The sequence below is a fragment of the Electrona antarctica genome (genome assembly GCF_951216825.1).
Source record: "Electrona antarctica genome assembly, chromosome: 15".
Classification (NCBI taxonomy): Eukaryota; Metazoa; Chordata; class Actinopteri; order Myctophiformes; family Myctophidae; genus Electrona; species Electrona antarctica.
The window spans coordinates 6,112,151-6,139,047 of record NC_136796.1 but is presented as its reverse complement, the minus strand read 5'-3'; the positions used below and the strand labels follow the sequence as shown (position 1 = coordinate 6,139,047).

Genomic DNA, 26,897 nt, shown 5'->3' with positions numbered 1-26,897 from the left:
CGTTCTCTCGTTGGGCTAACTTCTATCCGGTGAAAATAATAGTGAAATTAAGCTGTTCCTCATTTTGGAGAACCACTGACTTTGTTCTGGGGAACAAAGTATAGTTTGGGGCCTGATACCGTGTGGAGTTGGACCAACAGTGACTTAAGTGTTCCTCTGCTGACATTCTTAGACATGTTTCTCATGCTGTGTGACTCAGCTGTCCTCCCTGCCTGCCTGCCTGGCCACAGAACTACAGATAACTACAACTTCTGCTTTGCATGTTTCCACTTCCAAGCTTACAGTACAGTACACACACCCTTCATTATAAACAATTTCTTCAGCGGGGTGAAATGCACATACTGTACAAACAAATTCAATAACCGTTTCACATAGCAGTATAAACATATTTAGCTGGATGTTGTTGTTGTGCACGTGTGGATCTTAATGGGATTGACTGCATGTCAAATCGTTCCTAAACAGCATATTTCACATGCTATTCTCACATCTGTCATGTCGATTTGGAAGAAAACGAATGGAAAGAAAGTGATAAGAATCTCAGGAGGAGCTAATGTGTGCCTACTGCACAATACACTAGTATAGTGAGGTTTTTATTTTATTTTTAGTATATAAAAATGTTACTTTTCAGGATTCCAAATAGATTTGGCGTCAGTGACACACACTATGGAGTTGATGGTGATGACTGATGATAAAAAGTTAACAAAAAAGTTATTTCTTAATTGGAATTGAAAAACTTAACATGTCAGTGACACTTAGTTTTTTGTTTGGGAGGGTTCCGCACTAAGTTTTAAGCCTCTCCTGTAGTGATGCACCGAATATTCGGCCGCAGAAAATATTCAGCAGAAAATGCATTTTCGGCCTATTCAATTTCGGCCCGAATAGGCAGAAAATATATCACCGAATAGTGTATGCAATTAATGCATTCAAAATAGCTTAATAAATGTTTTATGGACCCATAATAGTGATTATTATTTAAGTTAAGTTTTGCCATAACCATTTATTTAGCCATAAAACAGGTAGCTTTAAGGTACAGCAATAGTAGGAAATATAATATATATAATATTAATCATATTCGGTTTTCGGCCAACTGTTTCCTATATTCGTTATTCGGTTTCGGCCAAGAATTTCCCTTTCGGTGCATCCCTATTCCCTACTCTCCTGTTCTTGTCCTTTGGACAATGCCCACTGACCTGTTTCACGATCAAATAGATCGAAACGAAACAACATTTCAATAAAGAAAGTCTTTTGCACCTACAGTATATGGTGTACGGGCTGGCTCCATCCATCATCTACTGAAGTCTCTTTAGCCCAGCACCCAGCCTGTCCATGTGCATATTCTGCATCCGCCCTAAATATTTAGATTTGACACCTTTTTGTTTTAATTCTTTGTGCATTTCTTTTTTTATTTTATTTTTTTCCTTTTTTCGTTTTCATATTTCTTCATCTGCCCGCGGCGCGAGGTAGTAGCTATAGTGTTATTGTTGACTGCTCATCTCATGTGGCGACCATGCTGAGTGACGGAGACAATAACAGCTTGATGCGATCGTGCTGTCTTGAGATCAGCCGCGGAGCCATCGAGACGCTCGTCCGGATGTTTGTTTGCAATAACGGGAATTTTAAAAAGGAACATCTAGTTCTTCCAATTCTTGCCACGGACAAAATGTTTATCCCTGGATCGCGTGAAGGATTACGAAAGGTTCCCAAAATGCTGGACGACGTGGCGTCGGTGATGGTAGAATTAAAGCAAGGATTCACAGAATCTCTTGGCAACTGAGTTGTCAACATAGCAAAAAAAAATGAATGATGATCATCTCTTGAGCATACTCAAGAGATGACGTTGGCCTCTTTCTAGAACGTTTCCACATCATCTACTCACATCTAGTACACACACACACCACACACACGCTTGGATTCTCTTCATGTTCACAGCGTGACCATTTGACATTTATTAATCAGGTACCATTGCAGTAAATCAACAGTGGAAAATAGTTTGAGCGAGCTACAGTACACATCGACGGCATGAACACACACAACAAAGAAAGCATTCAAATCTCTATAGTATAGACTGTCATGATGCCAAAGCTGTTTGGTTGTTTTAGACCACAAGTGGTGTGTCCAGATTAGAATGCTCATTTAGGGTCGCTTTCATGGACCCTTATGGGACTGTAACTCTGAGTGTGTACAAATGGAACCACATGATGGACCCATTTGGTTCCATTTGTACAGTACACTCCTTTAGGGTCCCTTAATGGACCCTCACGGGACTGTATGTCTGAAAGTCGTGATGGTCCTTGAAATTAAAAAGTTCAAGAACCACCTGTATTGTAACTGCAAATGTGATGGAACTGGAATCCCGGTTCCTTCGGTTCTGGATCACATCTATAGTCCAGAATTCTTCTCACAACTCTTTCCCTTCAGCTCATGCTTAACCCATTAATACCTGGAACGCATCTGTGTCACCTTAGCTTTTAACCACTTTAACCATTATTTTACATTTTAGCTGTTGAAAATGAGCAGATATACAGGCTCATAGCGTGGCACAAAGTGCTGCGCTACATGCTTGTAGATCTGCTATTTTTATTTTTTTCACAGAATACATATCATTTTGGGGCTCATTGACATTACATTCTTTGAGCACCACTGATATAGAAACAGACATTTGTAGAATCTGGTCTCATGTCTTAATGGGTTATCAGCTAAGGGCGTTTAATCACGTTTAAACAGTTCAAAGTGCTCATATCAGCAGGTAAACCTTGTACGACGGCCCCGGGGCACTGGTGGTTGTTTGGAATGTTTCACCCACCGTGAAATCAACCTATCTATATAGCTCACAAACAACACGTGATGCACATTGTGAGCTTGTAGATCTGCTATTTCCGCTGTGCAAGTTCAACGCCGGTATACAATGTCTGTAAATGTAACATATACTGTATCGTCTCTGTCGGCTGGAATCCTCATTCAAATCCTTTTCGGGATCCAAAGGAACAGCGTTGCAACGTTGTGGATCCGCTACTTTTGATGATCCAGTACAGTAGGGCATTAATTTACACAAAGAAAAAAAACACGAAAGGAGGAACAAAATGGAGATGTAAGAGGTTTATCGCCGACAGCGACGATATGGGCCAAGGCTAACCTCGTTTCTCATTTCTCGTTTCTCATTTCTCGTTTCTCATTTCTCGTTTCTCATTTCTCATCCCAAAAGAAGAAAAGTCTAAAGAACAAAAGGGGGTGGGACTTCCCTCTGGAAATGGTCTTTTAAAACCAATCACGACGCAGTTTTCACGCCCCAGCGAGTGTAACCAGATCTGGCACAGATCTTCAACATAACTTACGTGGGCGGTTACTCTTTATGTCGCAGTTCTTACACCCAGTGTCTGCGACACCAGGGTTCACAGAGCTTAACATCAACGTTTGATCAGTATATCGTCCAATGCCATCGGTGGTGCTGTGTGTGTTTGTGTAGGGGGGGATGCCCGCTGTCGCCATCGACATTTAAAAGGCGCTTTGTGATCATTAGGGGGGAGGGGGAGCGTTCAGTTCCTCTGATCATCCAGTCTTTGTGATCATTAGGGGGAGGGGGAGCATTCAGTTCCTCTGATCGTCCAGTCAGGTATATAAAGCTCTACCGCTCTCGCTCTCTCTCCCCCTTAAAGGAATACCAGTTCACCCCAAAAAAATTGTTATTTTCTATCGATTACACTCCCCTTGAAGCCTTGAATTCATGGAGATTTTGTTGTTTTTGTCGCATTCCTGAGCCAATAATTTGATTATTGTCTTAGGAATGCGAAAAAATAAATACGATTAAATAAAAACTCCATGAATTCACGGCTTCATGGGCTGTGTAATTCATAGAAAATAAATAAGTAATTTCTGGGATGTACTCAGAGTAGAGTCTCTGATTCTTCGCCTGGAAAGGAGCCAGTTTAGGTGGTTCAGGCATCTGGTTATAGGATGCCTCTCGAGCCTCTCCCCTCAATGCACGTCCCACTGGGAGGAGACCCCGGGGAACCCCTTGGGATCCCCCAGGAGGAAGTTACTAATGTTGCTCTGGAGAGGGAAGTCTGGAGTTCTCTGGCGACCTTCCCCCGCGACCCGACTACGGATAAGCGGTTGAAGATGAATGGACTAGTCAAATTGGTCATGGTAGTCCAGACAGTCCAGACTGTCGGGCAGGGCGTACATGGAGCGGCTCTTCTTCTTCCTACTGGAGTTCCTGGCAGCAGCGTCGGTGTCAGAGAGGGACATGTAGGTGGCCATGCTGTTCCTCACGCCGTAGCTGACCATGTTGTCAGACGACTCTGTGGGGTCGGGATTCTCTGTGCCAATCAGCTGCCTGCTGCCGTGGGTGGAGAATAGATCACATTATTATGATTATTACTATGACTTTGCAATCAATGACTGCTGTCATAAATAAAATCAATGACTGCTGTCATAAATGCACTCTGTACGTGTGTATGTAATCCACGTAACTCGAGAACCGTTCGCCCCACCGACTTCAAATTTGACACATGTGTTCCACACCACCACAGGGAGTGCAGTGCCCAGCCTTGAGTCGGTGGGACACACCAGAACCAGCACTAAAGCCTCTGGACAGGGCCCAAATTAGCCAATTGATCACACCTGGTCACCCCTAGATCTCCATATATGGAGCTGGCCTGTTCTGACATCTGCATAGACTCCATATTTGGGCATGCCTCACAGATAACTCCACATATGGGCATAAAAGGGACATGTCACAGACATTATGACTAAAACTAAATCCAAATCTACTGTCAAAATCAACACTGTAATGTAATGAGTTCTTCACCATGTGATTTTGACAGCAGATTTTCAGCCGACTCAGCGACGTTTGAGTCACGTCCCGTTATCAGAATTGAACAGAATCGCCCCCTTCCCCAGTTTTGGTGCTCCCGATCATTCGTATACGCTGGACTTCTTACTGTTGAAATAATAGTGATATATATATATATATATTTTTACCTGTCTACATTCCTCCAGTCAAAGTGGCGGCGCATGGTGACAGGCGGGGTGTGCATGGTGGAGAGGAGTGTAGGGAAGGTTCCTGACAGACAAGGGGAGGTGAGCACGCAGCACAGGCCATCTGCTGCGTCTGATGACCAGCCACAAGGAAGAAGAGAGGGGAAGTGAGATGCTGTGCTACACACACACACACACACACACACACACACACTGTGCGCGCGCACACACACGCACGCACGCACGCACGCACGCACGCACGCACGCGCGCGAGCGCTACCAGTCAACAACAGGATGTAGCTGGCTGCATACTCCCTCACCCACAGGGGGAGAAAGTAAAGATTATACAACAGGTCGTTTCGAGGAAGCAATCTGATTGTTTGAAATAGCCATTAGCCGTGCTTAACGAGCATGATGGAACGCCTAATCAAAACAAAAACAAGTCTCTCCCAGAGCAGAGCCGGTTGGATGGCAATATGATCTTTTCATAAAATATATTACTGTTAAATCTGTATAATCGCAGTGTTACACTCAAGGTAGTGCTTTACTGTCATTAACGGCACGCCTGCATTGCTGCAGGAACGACCCGACAGGCGAGTTCCGTAGGCAGTGCAGAGTGCATGCAGACGTGTAATATTGCTCGTGTAATATTACTTAAATAGAATAATCCTTATCGCACCAGGGTAGTCGAATCAAAATCCTATCTCTCATTTACAGCTGCGTTCCTCAAATCTACTGTATGTGTGCCGGTGAGGTGGAACCAACTATTTATACTATAGCAAACCTACATGAGTCAAAGACATGTATCATGACTTGCAAGCAGAGGCGTATCTACAATAAGGCGAGGGCAGGCGTCCGCCTGTCCAAATCCATTTCTGGCCTAGCCAAAATCCATACAATGAGAAAAAATCACACCCGTGTGAACTGAGTGGTGTAAGGTCCTATATAGCCTGATCAGCTCTGATCTGACGTCATGTCTGACGTAATGAAATCACACCCGGGTGAACTGGGTGACCGTAGCAACCATGCTCATTTTTTGGTACGAACAGACAGACAGACAGACAGACACGTAAACTAACAAAGCCAGTCGTAGGAGTGGTTTACACCACTCAAAAAAGGGGACAAAAACAAGATCTGAGAACTATTAATGGACAGCTGATTGGCCGTTGTGGTAGAGCGCGACCCTCAATCACCCATTGGAATGTAAATGCAAGCCTTTCAGCCTTTGTATCCTACTCGTCTGGCAGGTATATCTCTTTGAAAACCTTTAGTGCTACGATTGTGCGCGGGGAGACGACAATTAACACATCTTGTCTGCCCAAAACGTAATTCCTGGATACGCCACTGCTTGCAAGTTGCGATCAATTGCAGTGACTGCAGTGTTGATTTCGTCGAGTAATACTATGACGAAAAATATTCGTCGACTACCCTTTTTCACTGACGAAAACTAAACGGAAACTAAATGTAAACTAAGCTATGGTGACAAAAACTAAGACTAAATATATTGACAATTTCATCAAACAAATAAAAACTAGACTAAAATGTTAGGAAGGGACTAGTGGACAAGAGATCCACTAGAAGTCATTGTACACTTGGTGGTGGCATGCTGAAAATAGCCGATTTACAAGCTATTTTCGGCTATTTTCAGCAAGTGTAAAAAAAATCAGCCATTACGACGGCATCATGGTCTGCCAAAACACATTTTAGTCAACTAAATCAACTGTAGAGTTAGTCTACTAAAATCTTATTGCATTTAGTCGACTGAAACCAGACTGACACTAAAACATTCCAGGTGAATAAAATGTGACTAAAAACCAAATGGAAACTATTCAAAAGACTATGACTAAAACTAAAATCTAAATTTGCTACCAAAAATAACACTGGGTGACTGATTTCAGTCATTTGGATTCCATATAGAAGCCATGCGTGTCTTCATTGGAGCATCATGTCATGCACCCAGAACAAATTGCCTACTGTATCTACAAGCCTACAACGTGTTGCAATAGCCTATAATATGCAGATCTACAGTATGGCGCTCACATATTTTATTGCTGCACGTTTCTTGCTCAAAATGTTGAATCTTGGTTTTCCTCCACAAGAATTGAGATCACGATTCTCACACAATTTTCCATGAAAATATTTATTAAAAAAAAAGAAAACTAAAACATAAGAGTAACTAAAATGAATTGGACAGCCAACTAGTGCTGCACGATTCTTCACAAAATGAGACTGCATACTGTAGGAGTCTGAATCTAGACCTTGATCTTTATTCGATTAGTTGCGCGGCACTAACATTATATACATACCGGTATTATTATTTTGACAACAAAAATAATGCTAAGAATTTTATTTAGATAGCTTGTTGTTTAGACATAATGCTGGTTTTGACGTTTACTGGTATCCTGGTTACTTAATAGTTTTCTTGGCACACGATCTGCGTGTCTATTTACCATTTATATACTGGATTCATGCCTATTTACTCTGACATTGCGTTCTGTAAAGTCTTCACACTAAAATGAATTGGACAGCCAACTAGTGCTGCACGATTCTTCACAAAATGAGATTGCATAGGGGTCTGAATCTAGATCTCGATCTTTATTCGATTAATTGTGCAGCACTAACATATATCGGTATTAGTATTTTGACAACATATGATAAGAATTGTATTTAGATAGCTTGTTAATTGTTTAGACATAATGCTGGTTTTGACGTTTACTGGTATCCTGGTTACTCAGATCGTGTGCCAAGTTTTCTTGGCACACGATCTGCATGTCTATTTACCATTTGTATACTGGATTCATGCCTATTTACTCTGACATTGCGTTCTGTAAAGTCTTCTGGATGAGAGTGAGTGTCTAGATGTGGTTGAAGCCACAGATAAGAACTCACTCTATTTTAAGTACATACCAGGATGAGTGGTTTCCACTGGTGGAAAGTTACTAATTGCGTTTAACCCTGCAAGACCCGGATATATTTCTAGTTGCAAAAAAGAGATTTCAACCTTACACTGCTTTGTACTACTAGGACTTTGCAGAAGAAATTATGTTGAAAAAAATGAAAATAAAATTAGTTTTATGCAAATTCCATGCACATTTATAATAAATATTAAAATAATTTACATTTGGGGGATATCTTTCACAATAATTGTGTGAATTTCCGCCTCTGTGGGGGGTATTTATATGCAAATATCATGACAAATGGCATTGCAAAGACAATGAACATCAATGATGATGTTTAGGTGAAAAAAGAAAAACTAATATATTAATTAATTAAAATAAAAATGTTGCCCTGAAGCTAAAAGGTACTTTTACTTCACTGGAGTATTTCCAATTTGCTGTACTTTTACTTCTACGCCAATACATTTCCGAGGCAAATATTGTACTTTTCACTCCACTACATTTATTTGGAAACTTTAGTTACTATATAGATTTTGATTATTATTACAAAACTGACATTAAGCACTTCAACCTTATGCATTTGGCCATTTGAAATAAAGTGCACAACGTGTCACATCACAACACATTGTGAGCTTGTAGATCTGCTATTTTTAAAAATATTTTTATACATTTAAAACCTTGAAAATGGGACATTTACTTTTGGCACTTTAAGTACATTTTGAATTCCAGACTTAATCCAGAGTATTTCTATGTTGCAGTATTGATACTTTTACTTAATTGAAAAATAAACATGAGTACTTTTTCCACCACTGACAGGTCTGCAGCACACACACACACGCACGCACGCACGCACGCACGCACGCACGCACGCACGCACGCACGCACGCACACACCAGTAAACAACATGATGTTAGCAAACCCACGCCCACTCACTTAGAAATGCAAACAAGTTGCAAACCCCAAAGCAATGGAGAAAGGAAAATGGCCTAAACACCAGATACAGTAATAATTACTTAGCCTATCCTTATCACTGACACACAGTGCACAGATCAGTGTTCACAATCATGTCAAAGCTATATCTCGTTTCCAGTGTTTCCATCTGCGTTCCAAAAATATCCTCTCGGAGCCATATGTGTGGGTCTATGCTGTAGATAAGAACTGACTGTTGACAGACGTGTGTGTGTGTGTGTGTGTGTGTGTGTGTGTGTGTGTGTGTGTGTGTGTGTGTGTGTGTGTGTGTGTGTGTGTGTGTGTGTGTGTGTGTGTGTGTGTGTGTGTGTGTGTGTGTGTGTGTGTGTGTGTGTGTGTGTGTGTGTGTGTGTGTGTGTGTGTGTGTGTGTGTGTGTGTGTGTGTGTGTGAGCTAATACACCAGATGTTGATCTGTAGAGTAGAAAGTGAAAGTGACAATTTTGGACGTGGGTTGTACATTCGACCACAGTCTGGAAGAGGCCTTCCTTTCCAAGGGGCTAATGTACCAACAGTCTTTAGGATGCTAGTCTAACTGCTTGTGTTTTATATTTGGAAGCCGTGGCAATGCAGGGACAATGAAGTGAATAAAAGCTTGCACCCTGAGGGCTCCATTACGACAGATGCTTTATTGCACAAAAAAGAAAAGCTGCGACGCTGCATGCCTGTGAACAACCAGAGCTCAAAGCTCTTCCTCAGACTGATGTCTATTAGTTGTGATAGGCCAGCAGATTAACAGGAATGCCCAAGCCAAGAGCTCTAACGCATTGGCTAAATTCTCTTGTTGAGTTGTTGTTGTTGAGTGCGGGTGCGTGTGTGCGCGCGCGTGCGTGCGTGCGTGCATATAAACACTCACCAGAGTAATGGTTGATCATGTCTTCCAGGCACTGGAAGGTGAGTCGAGGAGAGATGTAGTACCAGCTGTTGTCCAGTCGGAAGATACGATAGTGCTTTATCTGTCTGTGTTTCACCGACAGGGAATACACTCCTGTGAACGCACCACATAGGACCCATTATAACACTCTTAATGCATGACATAGGACCCATTATAACACTCCTAATGCATGACATATATAGGACTGTGAACCCATTAAGACCCGGAACACATCTGTGTCACCTTATAGCTTATATATATATATACATTATATATCTTATACATTAGCTGTTCAAAAATAGCAGATCTACAAGCTCATAGCGTGTCACAGAGTGCCCCACTACAAGCTTGTAGATCTACAATTTTTGAAAATGAATTTACGGTCTATTCTTTCACGGTGAATGTTTTTAATCAAATCTTTTGTTTCTGGGGGGGATCCCTGGAAGAACACATTTTCAGATGTGGGTCTGCGGCCGAATACAGATTATTCTGGGGGTTCTTGACATGAAATAAGTTTGAGCACCGGTGGACCACAGAACCCTCAGGATTTGGAAGACATTCTTTGTACTGTGAATGCATGATGTCATGTACAGTACTTCATATGATATGACACTTTGAAACTACTCTGTCACTCACAATATTGTCACTGTCTCTTGGAAACCTGTTGTGTCCAAAACCTTTACTTTTCAGGAAATGGAACGGCAGTTTAGTACTTCCTAATCTAGCAGTTCCTAATCTTGTCCCGTAAATTATGACACACACACACACACACACACACACACACACACACACACACACACACACACACACACACACACACACACACCCCGATGGAAATTATGTCAAGGTGTTACAGTAAATGGTTTCCAATGTACAAAGTGTTCTATTGTGCCGACAACACACGGAAGAATAATCATCATCATGATAGATTTGAAAGAGGGACCCGCTGTTCCAATGATTACTCAAGTAACTGTAACACTCATAAGTCACGCCTGGAGATAAATCACGTGTTGGCCTCTGCATAAGGCCTGATGATTTAGCCCTATTTTAGTTATTTTAATCTATTTTGAGATTTTTCTGAGAAACATTAAGACAAAGACTTAAGCCCTATTTGATACGACGGTGTTGTTTGGCAAGAATATCTGAACTCGGCAGACATTCGTCCAATTTCAGTGTTTGTCTTTATGGTCAGTTAATCTAGTGTGAACGAACGAACAAATGAAAGTTATATTATCATTAGAATCTTATATATGTTTGAGAAATTATTTGGAATAATTTGCAATACCGTCATGGCCCAAAGTCTGAGAACCACTGTTTTAGCTGAATATTTCCCCCCATAATAGGGATTCTAAGGGTTCATGCATGTCTCAGAATAGGGACGCTTAGCGTTCATTTGGTTATTCCCATTAAGACCTGAGACCAGATTCTACAAAATGACGGTTTTCTGAAAAAAATTGTCATTGGTACTCAAACTTTTTAATTTCAAGGACAGCCCCAGAAGGTTACCGAATTATCTGTATTTGTTCCAAGCTAATATTTGAATAATATATTTAAATAGACATAATATATCAAATAAAATATAATATATAAAATATAAAAATAACAAATAGCAGATCTACAAGCTCATAGTGTGGCACAGAGTGCCGCACTATGAGCAAAACATAATGGCATAAACCCACCTCTCGCTGAGGTGCTCTCTCGCACCAAGAAGGAGCCCACCCTGTTTCCAGGCATCAGCAACAGCTCCTCCGCCTTCTGTCTGATCACGCCCTCAAACAGCCATCTGCAACCACACAAAACCATGGTCACCCTCCTGTCTGATGCTCTGATCACCCCCTCAACCACACAAAACCATGGTCACCCTCCTGTCTGATGCTCTGGTCACCCCCTCAACCACACAAAACCATGGTCACCCTCCTGTCTGATGCTCTGGTCACCCCCTCAACCACACAAAACCATGGTCACCCTCCTGTCTGATGCTCTGATCACCCCCTCAACCACACAAAACCATGGTCACCCTCCTGTCTGATGCTCTGGTCACCCCCTCAACCACACAAAACCATGGTCACCCTCCTGTCTGATGCTCTGGTCACCCCCTCAACCACACAAAACCATGGTCACCCTCCTGTCTGATGCTCTGGTCACCCCCTCAACCACACAAAACCATGGTCACCCTCCTGTCTGATGCTCTGGTCACCCCCTCAACCACACAAAACCATGGTCACCCTCCTGTCTGATCATCCCCTCAAACAGCCACCTGCAACCACACAAAACCATGGTCACCCTCTTGTCTGATCACCCCCTCAAACAGCCACCTGCAACAACCACACCAAACTTTTTTGGGTTAGTTTTTACTTTCACTTATTTATTTTTAAGACAAAAATATCAAAGATAGCTGGTCTATGAGCTTGTAGATCGGTCCAGTGTTTTATATTAAGTTTTTAAAGTTATATATATATTTTAAAAACAATGACAAAACATTTCAAAGTAAGTGTCAGTGTCAGTAAGCTGTTTTTTATTTGTATTTCCAGTTTTCCAGATTCCAGGTGAAAGTACTGTATATGAAGAAGTTGTGATGAATCAAAACATTTCTAAATAGAACATTTGACACTACAAAACATTTCAAATATGCATGTACACCTGCACGATTCATGTCAACGTTTGGACAGAGTTTCTAAGTTAAAGTGTATGTATTAGTAGTTTGGTACCCAGAAGTTCTAAAACATCAATAGCCTACTGCTCTCGCTGCTGTTGCAGAGAGAGAGCCCACAAAAAAATCTATTCCAAATGTATCCGTCCAGTGCACACAGTCAAGTGAAGTTAATATTAGCAGCAACTGCCGCAAATTAGAAGCTTGCTCTGTATGAGCTCTCTAATGAAAGAGGGTAGAGTATTTATCTATGTATGACCAGCAGGGTCGAGGCAGATGGTCTGCCCACCCCACAGTCTGTATGACCAGCAGGGTCGAGGCAGATGGTCTGCCCACCCCACAGTCTGTATGACCAGCAGGGTCGAGGCAGATGGTCTGCCCACCCCACAGTCTGTATGACCAGCAGGGTCCAACAGTCTGCTTCTGCTCAAGGTTTACTCCCGTTAAAGGGGAGGTTTTTCTTATACTGTCGCCAAGTACTTGCTTAGAGGTGGGAAATGTTGGATGGATGGATAGATAGACATATAAACAAATGGATATGTAAATAGATGGGCTCTACACTTCCTCTGCCAACCTTTGGAGAGCAACGGACTGACCTCATGCTTCCTTCTATGCATGAGGAGTCCAAGCCGCTTCTTTTCACCTGACAGGGGGGAGTTTCCCCGATTGGACGTACAGTAGCTCGTGGAAGGAACACGTTATTCGGGGAGTTCTTACCCGTGATAGACTTTAGCTACGTGACTGTGGGGGATGTAGTTCTTACCCGTGATAGACTTTAGCTACGTGACTGTGGGGGATGTAGTTCTTACCCGTGATAGACTTTAGCTACATGGCTGTGGGGGATGTAGTTCTTACCCGTGATAGACTTTAGCTACATGACTGTGGGGGATGTAATTCTTACCCGTGATAGACTTTAGCTACGTGACTGTGGGGGATGTAGTTCTTACCCGTGATAGACTTTAGCTACGTGACTGTGGGGGTTGTAGTTCTTACCCGTGATAGACTTTAGCTACGTGACTGTGGGGGATGTAGTTCTCCTTTCCTGTTCGACTGGAGCGCACCTTCCACCAGCTAGCCTCCCTGCAGTGGTGGGAAAAAAGAAGTACTCAATTGTTTTACTTAAGTAAAAGTATCAATACTGCAATATAGAACTACTCCGTTTCAAGTGAAATTCACTACTCAAAGTACCAAAAGTAGAAAGTACTCACTATGCAGAATGTCCCATTTTAAGTTCTCAATGTCTATATTTCTTTAAATAGCTGATCTACGAGCTTACAATGCGTCACATTGCGATGCATTGTGAGCTTGTAGATGTATATAGGGCTGAAGTGGGTAATGTATGTTTAAAATCTACAAAGCAACTCAAATGCAGTGGAGTAAAAGTACAATATTTGGGTCCGAGATGTACAGTGGAGTAGAAGTAAAAGTACTGGAAATTGGAAATGCTCACGTAAAGTACCTCAAGTACCTCAAAATTGAACAATACTTAAGTAAATGTACTTAGTTACTTTCCACCACTGCCTCCCTGACCACAAACACAACGTTAACTACCAAACTTCTCTATACGACACCCACGCGCTCGAGAGCGTCAAAATACTTCCAATATTAATTTCAAGTTCCTATTTTTGTTAAATCGAATCTTGAATGGTGATTTGCAAAGCGCAAACCAAAGTAAGCCCTTTAAAGCACAATGACTGCTTGCAGATTTGTTATATTTGTTTTTTTATCATTTTTAATGTAATGTAATATGTCGTGTTGAAAGTGGGTTAAATGTGTCATTCACGGAAAAATCTAATGAAATTCCATAAATTAGAACACATATTTCACGCCACGTTGTGAGCTTGTAGATCGGCTATTTTCAGTAGTTTGGGTGAATGTCTAATTTCAGTTTTTGGGTCACAGGGTAAAACGTTTGGGAAACACTGCTCTAGTCTATATCGTGCATGGAGGGAGCGTGCAGAAAGACAGAAAGCGTGCATGGATGGAGCGTGCAGAAAGACAGAAAGCGTGCATGGATGGAGCGTGCAGAAAGACAGAAAGCGTGCATGGATGGAGCGTGCAGAAAGACAGAAAGCGTGCATGAGTGCAGTCAGTGCAGGAGGAGGAACTCACTGTGAGATGATGCTGAGCTTCTCTCCCATCTTGAAGAAGGGCTCGCTGACGTCAGAGCACGGGTAGTCCTGGATCGTCATCAGCGCGTCCACTTCTGACACCCAGACAGAACACAAGCAGGAAGGTTAGCAGCAGGCCACCAGCATGTACGTAGGTATATATATGTTGCACAGACAAGACGTCAGACACGTTTGTGACGACTGACTTTGTCGCATGCCCTGCCCGAAAATGACACATCTAAAAGCTTCTAGTGACTGACCTGCTCTTACTAGTCTATTTGTAGCCTCCCTCCTCTCGTGAAAACTACAAATTTGTTTCAGCTGTGTGTGTGTGCGTGCATGGCTGTGTGCATGGCTGTGTCCTTTTCACCCTACCAGTAGGCCACAGACGTATACCTCCACCAATTAGCAATGCACCGATATGAACATTCTTGGGCGATACCGATGTTTAAAATATCAATTTTGCCGATAGCCGATACTGATACGATATATGTTTAGTTTTTATTTCCCCCTTTTGTGCCAGGGAAACAAATTCATCTTCAATACAAGAAATATAAATGTTCAGAATCTACAGTTTGGTAGACTAAGGATAACACAACACACCCACATAGCCAACGCAAAAGATATGCATTAACAACAACAACAACAACAGATTAATATCGGCTACTGCCATCGGTTAATGTCAGATTTATTTGCCGATACCGATATTGACTGATAACGGCAAATATCGTCCGATACCGATATGTAGCTGATACACATTGGTGTATCCCTACCACCAATACGTTTTTGTGAAGCCCGTAAAAAACAAACGAATGGTGTATATATGAAAGCATCATTGCCGTAACTTTCAGTACATTGACAGGCTGTGCACTAACAAAATTAACGCCCTACTTGATCACACAAAAGCATCACGTTGCTAGTTTTGAATTTGAATCCTGAACAGTAACAGTTTTTGCACAAGTGAGGTTTCCACCCGACAGAGACGACAATGCAGAAATAACAGAAAGTTATGATCTCCAGTGTAAATAAAATAATTCAGAAGACCCAATACCTTTTATTAGTGTATTGTCATTGCCTGTGTTGTTGTTGGCGTTCCCAATGGAACCTCTGATCACGTTCCCCATCGATCCTCTGTGGAGGCCTGCGGATCTGCTGGCCTGAACACACACACAAACACACACACATAAACACACACACTTCACCACTCAAGTCATGTACCGATACGTATGTCAACACATCTCGGCTCAGAAGCCACCCTGCAGAGCGTCGTTCTATAGTCATGGGTGTGTTTTGACACTTCTCTCTTCCCGCAAGGCTATGAAGTGTTCAGTTTTTGTAACTTCCTATATTTGCGGAGCAGTCAGTGTCGCTTATCTCTACCAGGACACCCGCGGTCTAAAAGGAGAAGCTGAAACCTTGATGGTAATCACACCGCAATTTTCCACTTCAGCTGCTCTCAGGCTAGAGAAGTGACTATACTCTTATCTCACATCAGAGACACAAGCAAACAAAAATCATTGTTCCTGAATCGTCCTCTCCTTTCATCCCGTTAAGACCTATAGGCCAATTCCAATAAAATCTATTCTAAATAAAACGGTTTTCTGAAAAAAAAAGTATGTATGTTCCTGAACTCCCAATTTTTTTTTATTCGGCCACGGACCATCGTCTCAAAAGTTTTTGTTCCAGGCAAATATCCACAAGCAAATATTTGAGTTAAAAATGTTCGCTTTAACAAATACAACACGATTCAACGATTTGCACATAATTATGTTCATGATTTGTCTCCTTAAAATAACAGATCTACAAGATCACCAACACTGTAGATACCGCAGACATCATTGAGTAAACATAATATTTGTGCACCTGTTGTGTACCTGTTTAAGTAAACATCATATTTGAGCACCGTTCTGTATACCTGTTTAAGTAAACATAATATTTGAGCACCGTTCTGGTATACCTAACATAATATTTGAGCACCGTTCTGTTTAAGTAAACATAATATTTGCGCACCGTACCGTACCTGTTTAAGTAAACATAATATTTGAGCACCGTTCTGTATACCTAACATAATATTTGAGCACCGTTCTGTATATCTAACATAATATTTGAGCACCGTTCTGTATACCTAACATAATATTTGAGCACCGTTCTGTACACCTAACATAATATTTGAGCACCGTTCTGTATACCTAACATAATATTTGAGCACCGTTCTGTATACCTAACATAATATTTGAGCACCGTTCTGTATACCTAACATAATATTTGAGCACCGTTCTGTATACCTAACATAATATTTGAGCACCGTTCTGTATACCTAACATAATATTTGAGCACCGTTCTGTATACCTAACATAATATTTGAGCACCGTTCTGTATACCTGTTTAAGTAAACATAATATTTGAGCACCGTTCTGTATACCTAACATAATATTTGAGCACCGTTCTGTATACCTAACATAATATTTGAGCACCGTTCTGTACACCTAACATAATATTTGAGCACCGTTCTGTACACCTAACATAATATTTGAGCACCGTTCTGTATACCTAACATAATATTTGAGCACCGTTCTGTATACCTAACATAATATTTGAGCACCGTTCTGTATACCTGTTTAAGTAAACATAATATTTGAGCACCGTTCTGTATACCTGTTTAAGTAAACATAATATTTGAGCACCGTTCTGTATACCTAACATAATATTGAGCACCGTTCTGTATACCTGTTTAAGTAAACATAATATTTGAGCACCGTTCTGTATACCTAACATAATATTTGAGCACCGTTCTGTATACCTGTTTAAGTAAACATAATACTTGAGCACCGTTCTGTATACCTAACATAATATTTGAGCACCGTTCTGTATACCTGTTTAAGTAAACATAATACTTGAGCACCGTTCTGTATACCTAACATAATATTTGAGCACCGTTCTGTATACCTGTTTAAGTAAACATAATATTTGAGCACCGTTCTGTATACCTGTTTAAGTAAACATAATATTTGAGCACCATATAACGTACCTGTATAAGCTGGTCTCTTACATGGAGCTCGATCCCAGCGCTATAAAAACAACAACATCAAACTCGCAGACAGAACCGGTGACCCGACGAAGACGTGGACGACACAAGAGTTCCTGTGAGGTGTCATTTCTGCCGTGTGTGCTCCTATATAGATACCTATACAGTAGTGCAGCCTCCGAATGATGCAAGTTTTGCACCCCGGGCTGTGTACATATACTGACCTAGCTGGCACATATGCACACGCACAGTGTGGTGTGGTGACGGCTTCTAGGCGCTCACTTCCTGACACGAAATGAGGAAGAGGTACCAGGGTGTAGAGAGAGAGAGAGAGAGAACTAGGTGATGTTGACTGCAAATAAACATGTTGACAAGCAGGCAGGCAAGCAGTGGACTCTCAAAGATATTAGTTATTTTTTAAAGGAATAATTAACGTGTCATGTTTATCTCGTCATTATTCACCATGCATATGTGTACGCAGCCTGAATCGTATTATGTGAAAAAATAAATCTGTCGGTTGGAAACCTTGTATGTCCAAAACTGTTATTATTGTCAACAGTTTTAACAGGATTCAAATTCAAAAGCATCAAAAGTACCAGATCTACAAGCTCGCGTCACGAAACGAGGCGCGATCTGGCGCGTTTCGAGCTTGTAGATCTGCTACTTTTGAGGCTTTGAGGCTTTTTGTGGGAGGCTGCAGTATTATAAATGGTAAAAATGGTAAATGGTGCATTTATATAGCGCCTTTATCCAAAGCGCTTTACATAGATTGTGCATTACATTCACCCATTCACACACACATTCATACACCGATTGCAGCGGAAGCCATGCAAGGTACCAACCAGCACATCAGGAGCAATTTGGGGTTCAGTGTCTTGCCCAAGGACACTTCGACATGTAGACAGGAGGAGCCGGGATTCGAACCGCCGACCCATGGATCATTGGACGACCTGCTCTACCTCCTGAGCCACAGCCAAGTAGTAGGGCGTTTATTTACGAAATAAAGCACAAGAAGTTTAAAAGAATATATGGAGATTAGAGGTTTCTGCCTGACACTGACGATATAACCTTCCATGCATGGGAGGCTGTTTGTTACTCAGGCTGGAACTGCATGTCCAAATAGAAACCTGGACTGTATTGTTGCCAAAGCGTCTTGTTTTTGCACATGACAAAAAGGCCAATGTGGGTCAGCACAGCGTCTATAAATGTCGCGAAACGTCGAAGCCCTTCGGAGAAGGAATGCAAGAGAAAGTATGAGGAACAACACTATCCTCCGCACTCTAATTACTGACCATGTAAAGCCCTAGCATTTAAACCATGTGTGCTACAGTAAGGGGAAAAAAAGGGGAGAAAAGAAAACGTGCCTGAAGGATTTTTTTTCCCCTGCCATGGCAGCCAGAATCAAAGACAAATTGTACATGCATTTTGCGCAAAGGATGAGTTGTTGATGAGCTGCCTGTCACAAGCATACGTACGTACCGTATGTACTACGTACGTAGCGTACGTACTACGTACAGACTACGTACGTTGCACAAGTGGCTCTGAAACCTTTTTGGTTTGACATGTATTCATTTAGCCCGTGAGTAACCCAAAAGAGAGGACCCAAAAGAGAGAAAATAGCAGATCTACAAGATCTACAGAGTATAGAGTCCTGCAGATAACATGATACACAATAAAGTGGCATATATATAATTATGGCTTTTGCGTGCATTTTATTTGTCATGACGACATGACGGAGCTCTGTGTGTGTAAATGGCTTTATGAGACAGGAAGCCAGAGTTTGGCACCTTTCAACGTGTGGTCTGAGAAGTTATTTTTAACATACAGCTTCTGCGGTTCTTGGCAGTGGTGAAAAGAAGTACTCAAAGGTTTTACTTAAGTAAAAGTATCAATACTGCAATGTATGTTTTGTAATAATAATAATCAAAATCTACAAAGTATCTAGTAACTAAAGCTTTCAAATAAATGTAGTGGGGTAAACTGAGATGTAGTGAAGTAGTAAGTAAAAGTATTGGAAAGTAAAGTTAAAAAAAATACCTCATAGTTGCTTTCCACAACTGGTTCTTGGTATCACTGCTACCCTAAGAACAAGTGCAAAACCCTTGTCCACGCACACACACACACACACACACACACACACACACACACACGCACGCGCACGCACGTTGTCCCGATCTGACCCGAAACGGCCCAATCTCCGCTCGTTTTGAAGTAATTTACTGGAAAGCAATGCATGTGCTCTTTCTTGTAGCTACAGTGTATTAAGTAAACATAATAATGGCCCGTATGTGCAAATAGGGGACGTAAGTAAAAGTATGAAAATTGTAAATACTGAAGTAAAAAAATAAATTTGGCTCCTGTTTGTGGCTCGGTCCATCCATCCCTCTTCAACCGCTTATCCGTAGTCGGGTCACGGGGGCAACAGCTCCACCAGAGAGCTCCAGACTTCCCTCTCCAGAGCAACATTAGTAACTTCCTCCTGGGGGATCCCGAGGCATTCCAAGACCAGTTTGGAGATATAATCCCTCCATCTGATTCTTGGTCTGCCCCGGGGGTCTCCACTGGGAAGTGGGACGTGCATCAAGGACCTCGCTAGGGAGAGCCTCGAGAGGCATCCTGACCAGATGCCCGAACCACCTAAGCTGGCCCTAGCTTGCAAAAAAAACAAAAAAACAAGAACATTTGGACGTCCCGTCTTAATTTGTTATATTTATTTTATATATTTATATTTATTATATTTTGCATCGCAGGAGGACAGAAACATAGTGTATATCTAGTCTGTCTCACAAAGTCAGTGCTGAATGCTGATACTTGTTGTTTGCTCCTACAAGACAACTGGTGCACTCGGACACACCCCCACATGGATACAGGGACAGTGGGGTGGGGAAACCTTGATGTAAAATAAGCATTTTTTTCCAAAGTGTAAATGGAAAAATAAATTTTAGAAGATCTTTACCGACAAAAGGCGATGTACAAGTCCACAACACGTTGCAACATGGCACACTGTGGACTTGTGAGCACAGCGCGCTGTGTGCACACTGTCACGTTGTGATGCGATGTGTGACGCTTTGAGGTTCAAGTGGTTAATGCTTTTGGGTTTAGAGAGAGAGGACGAGAACAAGAAACTAATGCTAGTGTATACACCTCTCTCTCTCTCTCGCTCTCTCTCTCTCTCTCTCTCATCACTGGTGGACACGCACCTGTAGTGAGTGCTGTATTTTATTAGGACAAATAAAATTCCTCTGCATGTTTACAGAACACATGCTGCCGGCTGATCTCTCTGCTTCCTCTTTCACTTACATGCAGATCAGAAACCACAGACAGACAGACAGACAGACAGACAGACAGACAGACAGGCCTAAATGGGCTCGAGGGCCTTATCTAAAGACCAGCCACCTAACTGCTGCTGTTTCCAATCTCATCTCAACAACCCACTCCAATCTAATCTCTTTCTCTCTCTCTCTCTCTCTCTCTCTCTCTCTCTGTCTCTCTCTCTCTCTGTCTCTCTCTCTCTCTGTCTCTTTCTCTCTCTCTCTCTCTCTCTCTCTCTCTCTCTCTCTCTCTCTCTCTCTCTCTTCTCTCTCTCTCTCTCTCTCTCTCTCTGTCTCTCTGTCTCTGTGTTATTTACTGAGCAGCATGTCTGTCAGCACTGACCCACTGAGCACATGAATTAGGTTCTCCAATCAGCCAACCGTGACTATTCAATCAGTTCATTGCGGCTCGAATGCAGGAAAACTGACACCAGACCAGCTACGCCTGCACCTTGCTCTCAGAGAGGCCTTAAAACTGACACCAGACCAGCTACGCCTGCACCTTGCTCTCAGAGAGGCCTTAAAACTGACACCAGACCAGCTACGCCTGCACCTTGCTCTCAGAGAGGCCTATACAACTGACACCAGAGCAGCTACACCTGCACCTTGCGCTCAGAGAGGCCTATAAAACTGACACCAGACCAGCTACGCCTGCACCTTGCTCTCAGAAAGGCCTATACAACTGACACCAGAGCAGCTACACCTGCACCTTGCTCTCAGAGAGGCCTATAAAACTGACACCAGACCAGCTACGCCTGCACCTTGCGCTCAGAGAGACCTATACAACTGACACCAGACCAGCTATGCCTGCACCTTGCTCTCAGAGAGGCCTATAAAACTGACGCCAGACCAGCTACACCTGCACCTTGCTCTCAGAGAGGCCTATACAACTGACACCAGACCAGCTACACCTGCACCTTGCTCTCAGAGAGGCCTATAAAACTGACACCAGACCAGCTATGCCTGCACCTTGCTCTCAGAGAGGCCTATAAAACTGACACCAGACCAGCTATGCCTGCACCTTGCTCTCAGAGAGGCCTATAATACAACTGACACCAGACCAGCTACACCTTCACCTTGCTCTCAGAGAGGCCCATAAAACCGACACCAGACCAGCTACACCTGCACCTTGCGCTCAGATAGGCCTATAAAACTGACACCAGACCAGCTACACCTGCACCTTGCTCTCAGATAGGCCTATAAAACTGACACCAGACCAGCTACACCTGCACCTTGCTCTCAGAGAGGCCTATAAAACTGACACCAGACCAGCTACACCTGCACCTTGCGCTCAGAGAGGCCTATAAAACTGACACCAGACCAGCTACACCGGCACCTTGCTCTCAGAGAGGCCTATAAAACTGACACCAGACCAGCTACACCTGCACCTTGCTCTCAGAGAGGCCTATAGAACTGACACCAGACCAGCTATGCATGCACCTTGCTCTCAGAGAGGCCTATAATAGAACTGACACCAGACCAGCTAAACCTGCACCTTGCTCTCAGAGAGGCCTATAATAGAACTGACACCAGACCAGCTATGCCTGCACCTTGCTCTCAGAGAGGCCTATAATATAACTGACACCAGACCAGCTACACCTGCACCTTGCTCTCAGAGAGGCCTATAAAACTGACACCAGACCAGCTACGCCTGCACCTTGCTCTCAGAGAGGCCTATACAACTGACCCCAGACCAGCTATGCTCAGCACTGGTGGAAAAGTACCAAAAATGCCATCTGGGACAAGGAATAGGAGATACAAGCGATTGAAAGAAACAGATAGAATGGATGATTATGGTGACGATGATCTTAAGTGCGCGATCCTGTGTTATTGACAGCACCATAAGCTAGCAACCCAACGCTAACGTGAGTAGCATTATGACTTGATCAATCAAAACTCAAAAGTGCTATAAAAGCCCAATTGCCGTATAGATCAACGCCAGTGGCGTTAAGCGTGGCATTGATTCATTGCTTTTAATTGACGTAGATCAATGCCAATGGCGGATTTTGGGTTAATGGCCCAGCAGACGTCTGTATTTCACCTTCTACCGGTCGCAATACAATGTAATCTCAATTACGAGTCAATGAGGTTTTGGGTGGGCTTTATTTATACTTGATTTAATTACCTTAGTAAACCTTAATAAACACTAAGGGGCGCCCCCTCTTTTTGAGGGGGCGCCAGCCCCTCCAATGCATGGCTTTTGACATTATGTCATGTGGCAGCCAAGTCTATGTATGGACTTTTAATTAGTTTAGAGCACTTTAAACAAAATTTAGGGCACTACTGTAAATGACAATGTGAGACATCATGTGGCCATTATAAATATATCTTGTGTGGTTTAGTTTGCGGTCCCGTAATGCTGCGGTTCCCAAACTATTTCATGTCATGGACCCCCGAATTGACACTAATCAGCCCGCGGACCCCCATTTGAAAAGTTATGCCAGGGACCCCCATAAGAGAAGATTTTACGGCTTTAGCAGTGATTCTCAACCTGTTTAATTTCAAGGACCCCCAATTTTACATGCCTTTAGGCTACGGAACCCCCATTTAATGGCATTTCTATCTCTGGGACCCCAATTGATATTGTAAAATCAATGTTAATTTAACTTAATTATTACAGACCCATAAGGGTATTTAAAATCATTATGATAATACGGTTTACGTTTTAGTAAATTATTATGGTCCCATTCATTAAAAAATGAATGATAAAGTAGGGTACGTTTCTACTGGTTCTACCAAGTGAAGACCTGCCCTCGCTGTGGTTGATGCTAATAGAGTTCATGTCCATTTTGGACCCCAAAAAAAAAAAATCTTGCTTAGGGCCATCACAATCCTAGGACCGAATAGACTGCAGGCACTGATCTGGTATCATCTGCTGAAAGGTTGTTGTGTATTTGAACATATACATCTCCGTCGACTAAACTTGAACTAAATAATGCTAAACATTTTATTCAAAAAAAGACCATGACTAAAACTATATCAAAATGCTAACAAAGTTCTGTGTCTGGCACACCCAAAGAGGTCCATGCCAGTCTATGACGCCAGAACTATGATGTCATATATTATTGATTAATTTGTAAATGAACAGATATGTGTACTACTCATGTTTCTTTTAATCCTCCCTCTCAGCTCCTTTTACTATTGGTTCCATTTTAGCGTTGAATGTCAAAATTGAATCGATGCTCCGCTGGTCCACAATGTTACATTTACGCAGGGGATGGGGTGATCGGAAAGAATATCCGACTCAGAAGTGGCTCACTTCAAACACCCAGGATCCAGTCTCATATCTGTAGTCCAGGAACTTGCTTCCAAGTTTCATGCAGGCGCTTTCCAGTCTGGACGGGTAGTGGACCTGGGCGAGCCTCTCGGGACTCCTGATTTCACCGCCGCTGGTTTTGTCTACTGGCCACACTCCGTCTAATGTCACTTGAGCGCGCATGTTAAGCCCCTGCCCCTGGGGCGGTTTGCGCGCGTCATCGGGATAGACGATGACCTCCTTTCGTCTGAAGTGAACGATGTCGTCCAAGTTCAGTCCAGACACGTCCACCGGTCCGGGAAAGTGGACTGAGCCGTAGTCTTTGCGTCCCACGGTGAAGTTCTCGACCAAACACCGGCCGTTCTCGTCCACAAAGTCTGCCAACTCCTCCACGGGTGGGATGGTGTAGTAGCCAAAACGACTCAATACGACACCGGCAGGGTGAGGAGGACCCTGGTTCTCCTGCTCAGACTCCTCTTTTCTCTCCTGTTGCTCATATCTTCTCTCCGGCTGCTCCTCTTTTATCTCTGGCTGTTCCTCTTTAATCTTCGGCTGCTCTTCTCTTCTCTCCGGCCACTGCACTCTTATCGCCCGCTCAGACAATGCTCCTGTCACTTGCTCACTGCTCCCGTGGTCGTGCGCCCTCTGCGGGTCGAAATCCGTAGCGGTGTCCTCCACGGCGTTAACAACCCTGCTGCTGACATCCTTCAACACCAACCTCTTGATGCTCTTCCTGGGTACAAATGCTCCTTTGGTTATGGCCGACTCCACCTCGTCCAGTCCGGCGAAAAGCCGTAGCTTGGAGGCAGAGCCTTGCGGTGTCAGAGTTCTGGGGAGGTATGTGGTGGCTCGCCGCGGAGTCCGTATGAAGTGGGTGGGTGTGGTATGTCGAGGCAAATTGGTTGTTTTCAGAGGCTCTTCTTTCCTGTCAGTCAAGGGGTTTCTGAACAGAGGAGAGTCTCCATATGGAGAAATCATCAGGGAATTCATGAACCATTGGCAATACAATGCCTCCTGGACCGACAAGCGGTCCAGGACCGTCGGACGGCAAGATTGTTGGGGTGCTCCGTAGCCCAAGTTGCTGCTTCCAAAAATTCCAGTTCCAGTTCCAAAGGGAGAAGGGTTAAGGGGGGTTGTACCAAAAGCACCTGTCTTGTTATCAAACAAAGTGGACTGTGGTCCAAAGCCTGTGGTCTTGCCAAACAGACCGGACCCAGTACCCAAGCCTGGGGCCGTACCGGGCAGCTGTGTGGTACCAGTCCCAATGCCCGTGTTGGTCTGACCAAACAGACCAGACCCAGTACCCAAGCCTGGGGCTGTACCCGGCAGCTGTGTGTTACCAGTCCCAATGCCTGTGTTGGTCTGACCAAATATACCCTGCCCAGTACCAAAGCCTGGGGCCGTGCTGGGTGGCTGCTGTCTGTTTCCAGTACCAATGGCCGTGTTGGTCGGACCAAACAGACCAGAGCCAGTACCCAAGCCTGGGGCTGTACCGGGCTGCTGTGTGGTACCAGTCCCAATGCCCGTGTTGGTCTGACCAAACAGACCAGACCCGGGACCAAAGCCTGGGGCTGTAGCGGGCTGCTGCGTGTTACCAGTTCCAAAGCTTGTGTTGGACTGACCAAAAGGCCCAGTACCCAAGCCTGGGGCCATACCGGGCTGCTGTGTGTTACCAGTCCCAATGCCTGTGTTGGTCTGACCAAATATACCAGACCCGGGACCAAAGCCTTGGGCCATACTGGGCTGCTGTGTGTTACCAGTCCCAATGCCCGTGTTGGTCTGGCCAAACGGCGCAGAAACAAAACCCATGCCTGGGGCTGGACTGGTCTGGGGGCCACCAGTTCCAAAGCCTGTGTTAGTCTGACCAAAGGGCCCAGCCCCAGTACCCGGCGAGCCTTTGGTCTTACCAAACAGACCAGACCCGGTACCAAAGCCTTGGGCCATACTGGGCTGCTGTGTGTTACCAGTTCCAATGCCTGTGTTGGTCTGACCAAACAGACCGGACCCGGTACCAAAGCCTTGGGCCATACTGGGCTGCTGTGTGTTACCAGTCCCAATGCCCGTGTTGGTCTGGCCAAACGGCACACCAAAACCCATGCCTGGGGCTGTACTGTTCTGGGCTTTGACTCCAAACTGACCACCGGATGCAGATGGTGGATTAAACAGACTCGCTGTCTGATTACCCTGGGTCTGTGACCCAAACAAATTGCCACCTGTTGTACCAATAGCACCTGGCGCATTGGCTCCGAATGTGGCCGTCGGCTGTCCGGAGGAGAGACCGGTATTGGGGGAAGGGGATCCAAACATAGGAGTTGAACCTGTGTTGGTGCTGCCAAATAGAGTGGTTCCACTGGTACCGCCACCAAAGCCAGTGCTGGTTGTACTGGGAGGGAACAGACCACCGACTGCAGCTACTCCACCACCCCGAGGGTTAGACGGGCCTTTTCTGCCAGCCTGGTAGTCCTCCTGACGCAGCTCCTCCAGTGATTTGTTCCTGTAGTCCTTCATTGCGGTGATACACTGGTGTTCGGTTTTGATCAAGGTGGATACGCCGTGCCTTGTCACCGTCTCACTTGCTATAACAGGGTTGAATTTGACGGTGGTACCTCCAGACGTGTTGGAGGACGTGTTCAATGCAAAGGCATTGTTGTTCTGCTGGGAGAATAGTCCTCCGGTTGAAGCGGTATTGGTGCTGCCAAATACACCGGTGTTTCCACCACCACCAAAGCCAGTACTGGTGGAACTAGTCATCGGTTGGTTTAGTGTTCCGGTACCAAATAAACCAGCAGCTTGACTCTGTGTGGCTCCAAACAGGCCTCCAGCGGTGTT

The 26,897-nt window shown here is 43.8% G+C and overlaps 2 protein-coding genes across 2 annotated transcripts in view; one reads left to right on the top strand and one right to left on the bottom strand.

Moving 5' to 3' along the window:
* Positions 1 to 26,897, top strand: part of ccn4a (cellular communication network factor 4a) — a 107,780-nt gene that overhangs the window by 12,464 nt on the left and 68,419 nt on the right. The window lies entirely within an intron of this gene.
* sla1a (Src like adaptor 1a) lies at positions 1,920 to 17,665 on the bottom strand. Its single transcript, XM_079523295.1, has 8 exons — positions 17,505 to 17,665; positions 15,528 to 15,633; positions 14,478 to 14,571; positions 13,359 to 13,445; positions 11,395 to 11,498; positions 9,698 to 9,829; positions 4,981 to 5,110; positions 1,920 to 4,336 (listed from the first exon to the last, which is right to left on the bottom strand). The coding sequence occupies exons 2-8, from the start codon at positions 15,598 to 15,600 to the stop codon at positions 4,126 to 4,128; spliced, it is 831 nt and encodes a 276-aa protein (XP_079379421.1). The 5' UTR covers positions 15,601 to 15,633; positions 17,505 to 17,665; the 3' UTR covers positions 1,920 to 4,125.